Here is a 13,760-nt window from a genome sequence, read left to right as displayed (position 1 = left end):
GCAATTTAATTATCAAAGACAAGAAAATTTGTTTAAATCACCTAATCATGCAACTAATTACACAACTATCATGAAATAAACAAATTGAGAGAAAGATTGAAGAAAAACCCTTAGGTTTAAGAGGGAAAGTGAAGTAGGGAAGAAGATTTTACCACTTAGAGTATGAAAATACTCTAAAATCCTCCAATTTACCCAAATTTCCTCCTTTTCTAGCAATCTTGGCCCCTTTCCCCTTGATATTCTTCAATTCCCACTTGTGGGTCTTCAAAAATTTTGCCCAAATTTGTGTAAAATTGTGGTTTTTGGAGAGAGAATTTGATGTAGATTAAGAATTTGTGAATTTTGATTGAAGAAAGTTGAGATTTGATGATGAAAATGAAGAGAGAAGTTGGAGAAAGTGAGGGTTTTTAGAGTGAGAAGTAGATGGGAATGAGGAGAGAGAGTATGAATGTAAGAGTGAATGGGAAAAATGGGTGAAGGAGATTAAAAGTAGGTGAAAGATTCCCCATTTTTTTTTACCCGGATCGGCTGGAGCGGGCGTGCAGGGAAGAGGAGCGCCCGCTCTAGACCTGGGATTTCAAATCCTTTTTTTTTTTGTTTTTTTTTTCGGATTTTCCTGTGAGGAGCGGGCGTGCAATTTTTTGGAGCGCCCGCTCCGAACTCTTCTTCACCCTTCTGTTTTTTCTGAATTCGTGCAAAATTTGGAGCGCCCGCTCCTGGCTTTGGAGCGGGCGTGCAGTTCATTGGAGCGCCCGCTTCAATTCTTTGGAGAACCTTTTTTTTAATTTGGGACACCCTGTGAGGAGCGGGCGTGCAAAATTTGGAGCGCCCGCTTCTTGCTCTGGAGCGGGCGTGCAGTTCTTTGGAGCGCCCGCTCCAAATCTTTGGAAAACCTTCTGTTTTTCTTCAAATGGGGTGACTCTGTGAGGAGCGGGCGTGCAAATTTTGGAGCGCCCGCTCCTGGTGCTGGAGCGGTCGTGCATATCGTAGGAGCGCCCGCTCCTAACTCTTCTTCAATCTTCTGTTTTCCTTCTGTTTTGGCTGAAAATGACGCCCCCTGTGAGGAGCGGGCGTGCAAGTCTGAGGAGCGCCCGCTCCTCACTGCTTATGGCCTTGATTAAATTCTTCCTTGCTTCTTTTTTTTTTGCTTCATTTTTCTACATTAAAACCATGAGGACATAATTAAACAATATTAGCCAAAATCAGATATTCCCAACACTCTTATTCTTTTCCTCTCTCATTCATCATTTTATTTCTCACTCCCCTCTCTTTTTTTTTTCTTTTTTTTTTTACTCGGGTTGCCTCCCGGAAGCGCTTCTTTAACGTTAATAGCTTGACGACCTCCACACTAAGGAGGTAAGATTACATTGAGTTGATTCTAAAACACCTACATGAGCACCCTCGTAGTAAAGCTTGAGGCGATGCCCATTCACCTTGAAAGATCTCTTGCCGTCCATATCCCAAACTTCCACGGCTCCATGAGAAAACACTTCCTTAACAACAAAAGGTCCACTCCACCTTGATAAAAGTTTCCCGGGAAACAATTTCATCCTAGAGTTGTAGAGGAGTACCTTATCGCCTTTTAGAAATGATTTCTTTTCAATGTTCCGGTCGTGGCAATCCTAAGTGCGATTCTTATAGTTGCTAGCACACTCATAGGCTTCCAATCTTAGCTCTTCAAGCTCATGCAAATCAAGCCATCTTTGCTCTCCCACGCTAGCCAAGTCGAAGTTAATCTTCTTGATTTCCCATTGAGTTCGGTGTTCAAGCTCCACCGGTAGATGACAAGATTTTCCATACACAAGACGATATGGAGTTGTGCCTATTGGGGTTTTGTATGCCGTTCTATATGCCCATAGAGCGTCATCAAGCTTTTCCGACCAATCCTTCCTATTCCTTGCAACCGTCTTCTCAAGGATTAATTTAATTTAACGGTTGGACACTTCCGCTTGCCCACTAGTTTGTGGATGATAGGTAAGGCCGAACCTTTGGTGAACCCCGTGCTTTCTTATCATCTTTTGAAAAGCACTATGAACGAAATGTAAACCGTTGTCACTTACCACTGCTCTAGGAATTCCGAATCTTGGAAATATGACTGTCTTGAACATCTTCATGACTACCTTGTGGTCATTAGTTGGGGAGGCAATGGCTTCAACCCATTTTGACACGTAATCGACCGCCACAAGGATGTATTGATTTCCATAAGAAGTAGGGAATGGCCCCATGAAATCAACACCCCACACATCAAATACCTCTAGCTCAAGAGTCGGTTGTTGAGGCATCTCGTTTCGCTTGGATATATTGCCGGTTCGTTGACACCGGTCACAAGTCTTCACAAACCCCCAAGAATCCTTAAAGATGTGAGGCTACCACAACCCGCTATGCAAAACCTTCAATGCTGTTTTGTTTGCTCCTATATGCCCTCCACAAGGATCGGAATGACACATCTTGAGCACATTTTGCACTTCTTCATCCGGAACACACCTACGGAGCAAACCATCTACTCCTCTCTTGTAGAGAATGGGGTCATCCCACACATAGTGTCTTGCTTCCCTTTTTAGCTTCTTCCTTTGGTTTTTTGAGAAATTAGGAGGGAATTCTCCACAAGCCAAATAGTTCACCAAGTCGGCGAACCATGGAAGCTCTTTCTCATTCAAGATATAGAGCACATCATCTCTCAATTCATCACAAATGGGAATTTCATAATCACTAGCTTTCACATTCTCTAATCGGGAAAGATGGTCCGCAACCACATTTTTGGCCCCTTTCTTATCCCGGATTTCAACATGAAATTGTTGGAGAGACAAGACCCATCGAAGAAGGCGAGGTTTGGACTCTTTCTTTGCCACAAGGTACCTAATAGCCTCATGATAGGTATAAACAATAGTTTTGGAACCAATTAGGTAGTTCCAAAACTTCTCAAAAGCATGCACCACGGCAAGAAACTCCTTCTTCGTTGTGATGTAGTTCCGTTGAGCTTCATTCAAGGTCTTGGACATGTAGTAAATGATGTGAAGTTTCTTCTCAATTATTTATCCCAACACCCCTCCAATTGCAACATCACTAGCATCGCATATAAGTTCAAACGGCAAATCCCATCTTGGCCCTTGCATGATTGGAGTAGAGATCAAAGCCTCCTTTAATTTGTTGAAAGCTTGAAGACACTTTTCATCAAAAATAAAGATGCCATCCTTTTGAAGAAGGGCATTTAGGGGTCTAGCAATTTGTGAGAAATCCTTGATAAATCTCCTATAGAACCCGGCATGCCCTAAAAAGGATCTTACTCCTCTCGCATTAATTGGAGGTGGCAATTTTTCAATCACTTCAACTTTGGCCTTGTCGACCTAAATCCCCTTGCTTGATATCTTGTGACCAAGGACGATTTCCTCTTCAACCATGAAGTGACATTTTTCCCAATTTAGGACCAAGTTGACCTTCTCACATCTTGCTAAGCATTTGCCCAAATTGGACAAACAATCTTCAAATGAAAGGCCCCCAACCGAGAAATCATCCATGAACACTTCCATTTCGGCTGCAAGCATGTCTTCAAATATACTCATCATGCACCTTTGAAAGGTTGCCGGTGCATTGCAAAGTCCAAACGGCATTATCCTATATGCAAAAGTACTGTAGACACCCATTTGTGTCTCCCCAAAACCAAACCCAGTGATGAGTACCTTTCACGTTAAATCATAATCGAATGAAGTGAAAGTGTGGAAAGTCTAGTGTTGCGGATAGTTTTAATTCTTTTCTCTTCTCTCTGTTTTTGAAAACTTATTTTAAGAAAACAGCCAATCCAGTTTGTTTGGTCCATGATATAGGTCCAATAGTAGTGTAGTTGGATGGGGCTTTCAAAGACCTTTCCAACGATATATTATAAGCCCAATTCCGATGAATATTGAGGAAGTTATGGCCAATTTACTAAACTGGGCCCGGTTTGAGCCTTATATACGGCCCAATGATCTAGGGGAGGGCCTAATATGATTTATCATTCCTAATGCAATTAGGAATGGTTTTAGTCTTCTAGATTCTTCTAGAAAGTTCTTTTCATTCCTAATTCAATTAGCATTGATAAATTGACTTTTGTTGACTTTTCAGAGTTTTAATCAAAATCAAATAGCATTTTCGAGGAAATTATATGATTTTATCCTCCAGTACCGTAAACTTATCTGATTTTTGAAAACGCGTTGGAAATAAGCTTGGCGCCTAACCCCAGGCCTTGGCGCTTGGAACCAGGCTTGGCGCCTGGCGCCTGGCGCTAGTGTTGGTGCCTGGCGCCAGCTAGCCAGGGTTGGCGCCAGCTCTGTTTTTTTATGCGTCAGACTTTGTTTTGTTTAATTTATCTTTTTGGCTGATTTTCTTTATAAATATCGTATTAAAAACTCTGTTTTGAATCATCTACATTCACCTACAATCAGTTTTCATTCGCAATCATTAATTCTCTAATTCTCTCTTAATCATTCACCAATTCTCATCAATTTTTCTTGATTATTTCATCTCTTTCTCTTTTTCTAAACTTTGTTTTCAAATACAAAATTCCTCATTCGCAAGACTTAGATACACCTAGCCATATTCGAAGTTGCCTTCGCCCTAGACGTGAAAGGTTTTAATTTCTGAGTGTTTGGTCCCAAATCTCTATTTCAATTATTTTATTTAATTGTTTTGTTTTATTATTTTCCTTGAAGTTACTAACGTGTGTATTTTGTTATTAGAAAGAGGTACGAAGCATCAAAGTAAGTGCTTAAATGGTTTTTATTGATATTATGATGTAGAAATCATGTTTACATTGTTATTATGATATTCCTAGTATCATGTCTAGGGTAACTTTAATATTAAATATGATTGTTACGATGCTTCCTATATTCTTCCTAATATTTATGATTGTTAGTATCATGTTAGGGTTAAAGATTTGATTTTTATTGCTTAGTGACATGCTAGGGTTTGTTATTAATCTTGTTAGTATCATGCCTAGGATCTTGCTATTATTATTATGCTTTAATGTTAACATGAACATGATTATGATTATAATTGTTATAATGATTATGAATATTACTATTATTATTATTTTGATGATGATTTTATTTATGATGATTATTATTATGATTATTATTTTTATGATTCATTATTATTGATTATTATATGTTGCTTGATATTTTATTGTTATTGCTTGATCACGCCTTTATTGCATGTTTAAAGGGAATTGGTACTTGTAATCACGCTTAATAAGATAATTAATAATCTTGTTAGGGTTAATTTGATTATAATTTCAAGGGATCGCCAATAATAGATTCATTTGTGCATTAAAATTCAACCAACATAGATTAAACAGGTTTAGGGTTAATTCTATTGATTGCATGTTAATTAGAAAGCGCACATGAATACGATTAGAATAAAGTAGAGGCCTATTATTAGGGCAGGTTTAATCTCTTTTAGGTTGGATTTGTACCTCCATCCCCGAACCCTTATTTGGTTCTAGACCTTATGGAGTTGACGATCTCTTGGATCGTTAAGGGCTGTAACCTTCACCTCGTGAACGGTTTACAAGTTCCTAAAATCTTGTTGGCGACTCTTTTGCTCTATCTTCTTCCCTTTTGGACGCCACCGTACTTTAGTGTATGATCACAGTGGGGTTCAAGCTAAGTGGGATTAAGGCTTGAATTTATTCCCTACAAGTACCATATGGACAAGTAAAAGTTGTCTTCTCTTGATCATCCAGGTTTATGGGGATTTGAAAGAAACCCGAATAACCATCAAGAAAGCAATAATACTTGTGCTTTGTTAGTCTTTCAAGCATTTGGTCGATAAAAGGAAGAGGAAAATGATCCTTATTAGTGGATGCATTTAGACGTCTATAATCTATGCACATCCTCCAACCGGTCACCGTTCTAGTTGAAATGAGATCACCATTCTCATTTTCAACTACGGTCATTCCTCCCTTTTTAGGGACCACATGAACGGGGGAAACCCATCTAGAACTCGAAATGGGGAAGATGATGTCGGCATCAAGGAGTTTGGTGATTTCTTTCTTCACCACCTCCCCCATTTGAGGATTGAGTTTCCTTTGCCTCTCAATGGAAGGCTTAGCACCCTCCTCAAGTGTTATGTGGTGCATACATAAAGCGGGACTAATACCTTTGAGGTTATCAATGGTATAGCCCAAAGCACCTTGGCGGTTTCTTAAAATACCACATAACATTTGAGTTTGGCACTCGTTCAAAGAAGAATTCACTATTACCGGAAAAGTTGAATTAGGACCCAAAAACTCATATCTTAGGTGTGATGGTAGAGGTTTTAACTCTACCATTGGAACACCCTTACCTTCTCTTGAGGTGGCTATTTCCAAAGCATCATTTCTTGTGATTCCCATGCATACTTGCTCAATGCTTTCTTCCGTACTTCCTTCAAGCATTTCTTCATACAATGTCATCTCCTTGCCTTGCTCACCTATCTTTTCCTTATTCAAAAGGACATTCTCAAGGGCATCGTTAGTAGTGAGCAAGTGCTCATGCATAGAAGTCACAATAGAATCAATAGTATCAATCATCATACAATTATCAAGACTAGAGCTTGGATATTTCATGCTCTCATTCAAATCAAATTCTATCACCTCATCTCCTACTTTTAGTGAAATATTAGCACTTTTAACATCTATTAAAGCACCCGAAGTAGCAAGAAAAGGTCTTCCTAGAATTATTGGAATGTTAACATCTTCATCCATCTCTAACACAACAAAATCCACCAGGATTACAAACTTCCCCGCCCTTAGAGGAACATCCTCTACCTTACCCTTTGGCAATTTAATAGAGCGATCGGCCAATTGTAGGGTGATGTTGGTGGGTAGAAGTTCCCTTATCCCAAGTATTTGGTATACCGAGTATGGCATTAGGCTAATACTAGCCCCTAGGTCACACAAAGCATTATCAATTTGCATCTTGTATATTGCACATGGGATAGAAAAGTTACCGGGGTCTTTCAATTTGGGTGGCATCTTGTTCATGATAATTGCACTACAATTCTCGGTGAGACTCACCGTTTCAACCAATTCACACTTTCTCCTTCCACTCAAAATATCTTTCAAAAACCTAGCATAGTTAGGCATTTGCTTGATAGCATCGGTAAAAGGAATTGAAAGGTGAATTTGTTTCAATGTTTCAAGAAATTTTCCAAATTGCACATCTAATTTGTTTCTAACAAATTTGTGAGGATATGGTAGCTTTTGCAATTGTTTTGTTTCTCTCTCTTTTTCTCTTATCTCTTCACTCTCTTTTTCAAAATCTTTCTCTTTCTCAAATTCTTTTTCTTTCTCACATTCTTTCTCTTTTTCATTCTCATGGTTTTGCTCTCTCTCTTGTTCAAAATCACTTTTAAGGGGAGGCTCACTCATGTTCATTCTCTCATTGCTTTTTTTAGGAACACTTTCTTCCAACACTTTACCACTCCTTGTTGATATAACCAGTGATACAGGGAACGCGGGACGTTGAGGCAAATCGCGATCTGAGTCGTTCGTACCGAATCGCGGAACGAACGCGACCCAAATCGCTAGGGTTCGCGACTCAGTTCGTAGTCGAAGCGTTCCCTTTTTCTTCTTCAGCAAGGTCGAATTTCTGAGTCAATAGCGGCAAAAATTGAAGGTTTACAGTGTTTGATAATGGCGAGTTCGCGAGGTTGAAGATGATACAACTGTTGAAGATGATAAAGTGAAAAAGAAAAATTTGAGGGGGCATTACCATGGTATAAAAATGCGGCCGTTACATCGCGAACCGGCGGATTTGTAACGGATTTTGATCTTACCAATCCGATATTTAGCGTTTTAGCAAGGAGAATTTCAAAAGGCCGAGATTTTGGCCGATATAGCCGATACGAAATGAATCTCACCCGCATCGAACGTTATTGACTCAAAATTTGGTTAATTTCCAGAAGATATACTCACTTTGTAGACAAAAAGAAAGGGAAAAGAGGAAAAAAATGGAGAAACTCCATTAAAACCGATGAGTTTCTTAGATCAGAACCAAAGGAAGAGAGAGAAAGTAAATAGTGGCAAAGTAAAGTAAATAGGTAATCACGTGTAAGTTGAATTGGGTTTGGTAGGCTTTATTTATTTATTTTATTTTATTATAGAGTAATATAGATGGTGGGTACTGGTGGGTCAATAGTGGGCCAATGGTCACTTATATGACAGGTGGCATTTTATGTTTGGTATTTGTTTTTAAATTGTTGTCAATGGGTAAACAAAAAACAAACAATCTTAGGAGTAATACAGACTTAGGGTATTGGTTTAAAGGTCATAAAGTATACTCTTAATAATTTAGTTCAAATCCTATATAAAAATAAATGAAAAATCCTAAATTATAATGTTTTTGGATTAATAAATTTTAAATAAAATTATACCGCTACAACCGCGATCCGGTCCGCGATCAACGCATCAATACCGTTACCGTGATACCGCAACCGTTCCCGCGATCGCGACCGAGACCGCATTTTTATACTATGGGCATTACGCATGAGACAAAACTTCTTTTTGAACTTCTTACTATATTGGGACCCTCAATATAGGAAATAGGAATATATATTCATATAAAGTTATTATTTACACCTTTTTTTAGTTTACTGAGTTTTTACTATGTCATTTTTTTAGTGCTAAACTTTACTAAGCTAATGTCATTAGTCTCTAAGTCTCGTACTCATTACACTAGCTTATTGGGAACTTGAAGTCTTGAAAACTGAAAAGGACAACTTGCAAGTGATTAATGTTTTAACTATTTTTTACGGGACTTTGGCACCAAAGATGCTAAGTTTATATAAGATTATGAGTTACCAAGTAATTAGTCTAACAAATAATATAATAATTACAAAATATAATTATATAAACTACGAATAATGGATAAAAAAGAATACTAATTTAATTTAATGATAACGTATACATAGTAATTTGAATAAACGATAAAAAATAACATGATCGTATTATAGAGGGCTAAGAGACAAGAATTCCACTTAACCCCGACTATGATTGACCTGTCAAAAAAAAAATTCATAATATAACACGTAAATTAGAGTGTACATATTATGATTGCGTTTACGTTTAATGACCATAATCTGAATAATAATAGGATCATGCTATAGATCTATCAAAAAGGATTAGATCGTATATACTATGATACATTTTATAAATTGTACGTAATACGATCATGGTACGAATGATCAATCAAAAAGGGATTGGATGATATATACGTTATATCATAATATGACTAATTGATCAACTTAACTAGGATATGATCCTACACTATGATACATTAAATAGTTGTACGTAATAGGATCATGGTAAGAATGATCGATAAAAAAAGATTAGATAAATTGGATCACATATAGGTTATATCATACTATGACTAATCGATCAACTAGGATATGATCCTACACTATGTTACCTTATATAATTGTACGTGATAGGATCATGGTAAGAATGATCGATTAAAAAGGATTAGATAAATTGGATCATATATAGGTTATATCATACTATGACTAATTGATCAACTAGGATATGATCCTACACTATGATACCTTATATAATTGTACGTAATAGGATCATGGTAAGAATGATCGATAAAAAAGAATTAGATAAATTGGATCACATATAGGTTATATCATACTATGACCAATTGATCAACTAGGATATGATCCTACACTATGATACCTTATATATTTGTACGTAATAGGATCATGGTAAGAATGATCGATAAAAAAGGATTAGATAAATTGGATCACATAAAGGTTATATCATACTATGACTAATCGATCAACTAGGATATGATCCTACACTATGATACCTTATATTATTGTACGTAATAGGATCATAGTAAGAATGATCGATAAAAAAAGGATTAGATTATATACATTATATATTGTACGTAATTGGTTTGCTCGTTCCAATTCGCGGTTTGATTATAATTTATACGATCATACATAATATGTACCGGAGATAGTAGATCGGTTGCAAACATGATCATACGACACATAAATTGGATTGTCCATTTTTTGATAAAAATATCAAAAAATGTGAATGCACCTATAATACTAGGGGGAAAAAAACAAAAAGGAAATAAGAAGAAATAGGAAGAGGCGCATTCAATTAATGAATTCATTCTGATCTTCTTTCCCAAAGGCCAAAGCATTCTTTTCATTTATTGTAGAGCTTGAAGTTCAAACGACATCCAAACTCCATCTTCCCAAATTCTACAATTCTATAAATTCAATGTCTACTTTAGTATACAAAACACATCTCCATTCCTACGGTTCCAACCAATCATTATTATCAAAAAAATTAGGTACAAAAAATGGCATTTGGCAAAAATAGATCCAAACAAAGAGTTTCCATTGAAACTTCACAAAGAAATCAACCACAAAATCAACCTTCACCTGAAGAGTACAATGATTTGGAAACTGAAATTCCTCAAGGGGAAGAAGTGTTAGATACAGAAGATCAACCAAATCAATGAGTTTCTTTCGAGATTAAGCAAAAACCTCTATTAGCTGAAATTACACCAATTCAGGGAGAGAAAGGGAAAAATGCTGGAGGAACGAAAAGGTGGTCTTGCAACCATTGCAAGAAAACATACAGAAGCTCATACACAAGAGTACATCAACATTTTTTTGGTGCTCAAGTTGGGAAAAAACCAGAGATTGGTCGATGTACTGTGATGCTATCAAATAGAGTACTACTTCAAAGCATAAGAAAGAAAGTTGAGGAAGCTGAGTTGACAGGTATCTCCCCATCATTATCTAAATCTACTATAAAAAATAAAGTTCCGGGAACTAATAAAACTCCCATAGAAGATGCGTTTGGTATGGTTGAACGTAATGAGGTTGGCAAAGCAATAGTTCGTTTTCTTTGTGCTAATGGAATTCCATTCAATGTACTAAGAAGTCCAGAATTTTCTTATATGACAAAAGCCTTGACTCATGCTCCCAAGGACTACAAGCCTCTATCGGCTGATAGAGCTAGAACATCCTTACTTGATGAAGTCAAGCGGGATGTGGAGAAGGAATTAGCTCCAATTAAAGACACTTGGGCTACACAAGGAACTTCAATCATTTCAGATGGATGGACAAATGTGAAGCGTGAACCACTAATTAACGTGGTTGCATCCAATAGTCGTGGTTCTATGTTTCTATACGCGGACGACTTCACGGGGGTGGAAAAAACAAGAAAGGCCATAGCTGACTATCTACTTACTGCAATTGAAGAAGTTGGGCCGTCAAATGTCTTGCAAGTTATCACTGACAATGCATCCAATTGCAAAGCTGCTGGAAAAGAAATCGAGAAGGTACATACGCACATTTTTTGGTCCCCTTGTGTGGTGCATACACTCAATCTTATTTTTAAAGACATTGCTACTGCTTTTCCATGGGTTAGTGAAACTTATGTTAAAGGGAAAAATATTGTGAAGTATTTTTTAAATCATACTCATGCTCATGCCATTTTTAAATCACAATCTGGACTGGAATTACTGAAAGTAGCAAAAACTAGGTTTGCTTCTCATTATTTGTTGTTGAAAAGACTATCACAATGTAGAGAATCATTAGCAACTACTATAGTCATGCGGGCTTGGAAAGATTGGATTACTTCGGGGGATGAAAAAACAAGAGCGTTAGGGAAAGAAGTTGCTGCCACTATTAGTGATGAAGGTTTTTGGGAGGAAGTTGATAATATTTTGGCAATCACAAAGCCAATTTATTTGATGATTAAATTTGCTGATGGTGAAGGGCAAAAGATGGGTGAGGTTTATGAAAAGATGGATTGTATGATTGGGGAGATAGGAGATGTAATGAAAGAAAACAAGCATAAAGATGACAATGACAAAATGAGTGAGATCTTGTTATCAAGATGGGAAAAAATGAACATTCCCATGCATTGCTTAGGATTTGCACTAAACCCTTTTTTTATGATGCAAAGTACTTGGAAACTCCGGCTCCGGGAGGGGAGGCTAGGAGAGCACCAAATTTTGACAGAGAAGTTGTAGATGGTGTTTTAAAGGCATTTGATAAAATAGGGGAGAGTGAAGAAGAAAAAAGACTACTCCGTGAACAGTTGGCTAAATTCCAAGCTAAGGAAGGTATTTTTGGGTCACTTGCTGCCAAAATTGATGCTGTAACAATGTCTCCTATTTCTTGGTGGTCCACTTATGGATCGGAGGCACCCGAATTAGCTGAAATTGCCATTAAAGTTTTGTCACAGCCCATTAGTAGTTCTTCTGCAGAGAGGGTGTGGAGCACATACTCATTTATTCACAGTGCCAAACAAAACCGGCTAAATTCTGTTAGAGCTGACAAGTTGGTTTTTATTCACTGCAATATTAGGCTAATTTCTCGTTTTACAAGCTACTAAAAAGAAGGTCCTTTTATAAAATGGGACATTAATCCAGAGACTTCAATTCTAGAAAGTTCAACACTTGGACTTGAGGAAATGAGGTGGAGAGATGACTTAGATGAGCAACACCAGTGACATTTTCTTGTAAAAGGCAGCGATATGCAGATTGATAACTTCTAAAGTTTGGGGCTAATTTTGCTTTGATGATATGTGTTGGATTGTTTATTGTAATAGAAGTTATTGAACCTTTTTTGCTTGGGTTTGTTATTTGTTTTAAGTTTTGAACTTTTGATCATGTACTCATGTTTGATGGCTTGATGCATATGAAATATGAATGTTTTTTGGATGAAATGAAAATCAATGTTTTAATTTCAAATTAATTTTTAGTTTTTTTTTTCAGATTATATATATATATATATATATATATATATATATATATATATATATATATATATATATATATATATATATATATATATATACACCCAACGTTCCCGATTCACTCAATGTAGCGTTTCCCGTTTCCGTTTCCGTCCCGCGTTTCGTATCGAATTTCGTTCCTTGTATCATTGGATATAACATTTACGGGCCTCTTAGGATCTAGTCCTTGGGGTGGTAGTTTAGAAGTGCTAGTCCCTTCCTTCAAAGCATTGGCCAATTGAGAAATTTGTATCTCTAGCATTTTATTATGGATCATCACTTCACTAAATTTCTTTTCACTAGAGGCCATGAAAGTATTGAACATTTTAGTTTGATTTTCCATCATTTCCTCCAAGCTAGACCTACTATGTGGTGCTTGTGCATAGTAGTTGTCTTGGGAAGCCCTATTACCTCTAACATTCGAATTGGACGCATTTTGATTAGAAGAACCTCTATTATTATTGTTGTTCCAATTGTTCCGATTATTAGAGTTTCCCCTTTGATGAAATTGCCCTTGATTCCCATAGTTTCCTTGATTATTATGATTATGGTTACCATAACCACCTTGTTGGTTGTAGTTACCTTGGGGATTTTGGTCCCTTTGGTTCCTATTTCCCCATTGATTTTGGTTATGGTAATCGTAATAATTTCCTCTTTGGTTATAGGAATTCCCCCCTTGTTCTCTTCTATTTGGTGGTAAGTATCTTTGATTGTCATTCCTATGTCTATTATCATAATACAAGGCATTGACTTGTTCATTTTCATTACCATCTTCGTATTGGGGTTGGGGTTGGGAATCATAATTACAAGAAGAGGTATCATGGTCATATGACCCACAATTTTCACAAAACAAACATCCATGAGGCATGTTATTAGAAGTAGAGGGAGAAGAGTTAGAATTCATACCTCTCCCCTTAGATTGGGAGGGATGCTCTTGTGTTGAACTAGAGGTATCTAGTTTTGCCTTAATGGACGTCAT

General features: G+C 37.0%; 1 protein-coding gene across 1 annotated transcript; it reads left to right on the top strand.

Annotated features, from left to right (window-relative positions):
* The first annotated feature begins 10,328 nt into the window (after positions 1-10,328).
* On the top strand, positions 10,329-12,379 carry LOC145630318 (uncharacterized). The gene is made up of 3 exons (XM_081682572.1): positions 10,329-10,457; positions 10,545-11,816; positions 11,948-12,379. Exons 1-3 carry the CDS (start codon positions 10,329-10,331, stop codon positions 12,377-12,379), a joined length of 1,833 nt encoding a protein of 610 aa, XP_081538698.1.
* The last annotated feature ends 1,381 nt before the right edge of the window (positions 12,380-13,760 follow it).

The sequence above is a fragment of the Chenopodium album genome, chromosome 1 (genome assembly GCF_948465745.1).
Source record: "Chenopodium album chromosome 1, dcCheAlbu1.1, whole genome shotgun sequence".
NCBI lineage: Eukaryota > Viridiplantae > Streptophyta > Magnoliopsida > Caryophyllales > Amaranthaceae > Chenopodium > Chenopodium album.
The sequence above is the reverse complement of the archived record's forward strand: the minus strand, read 5'-3'. Positions and strand labels throughout refer to the sequence as shown.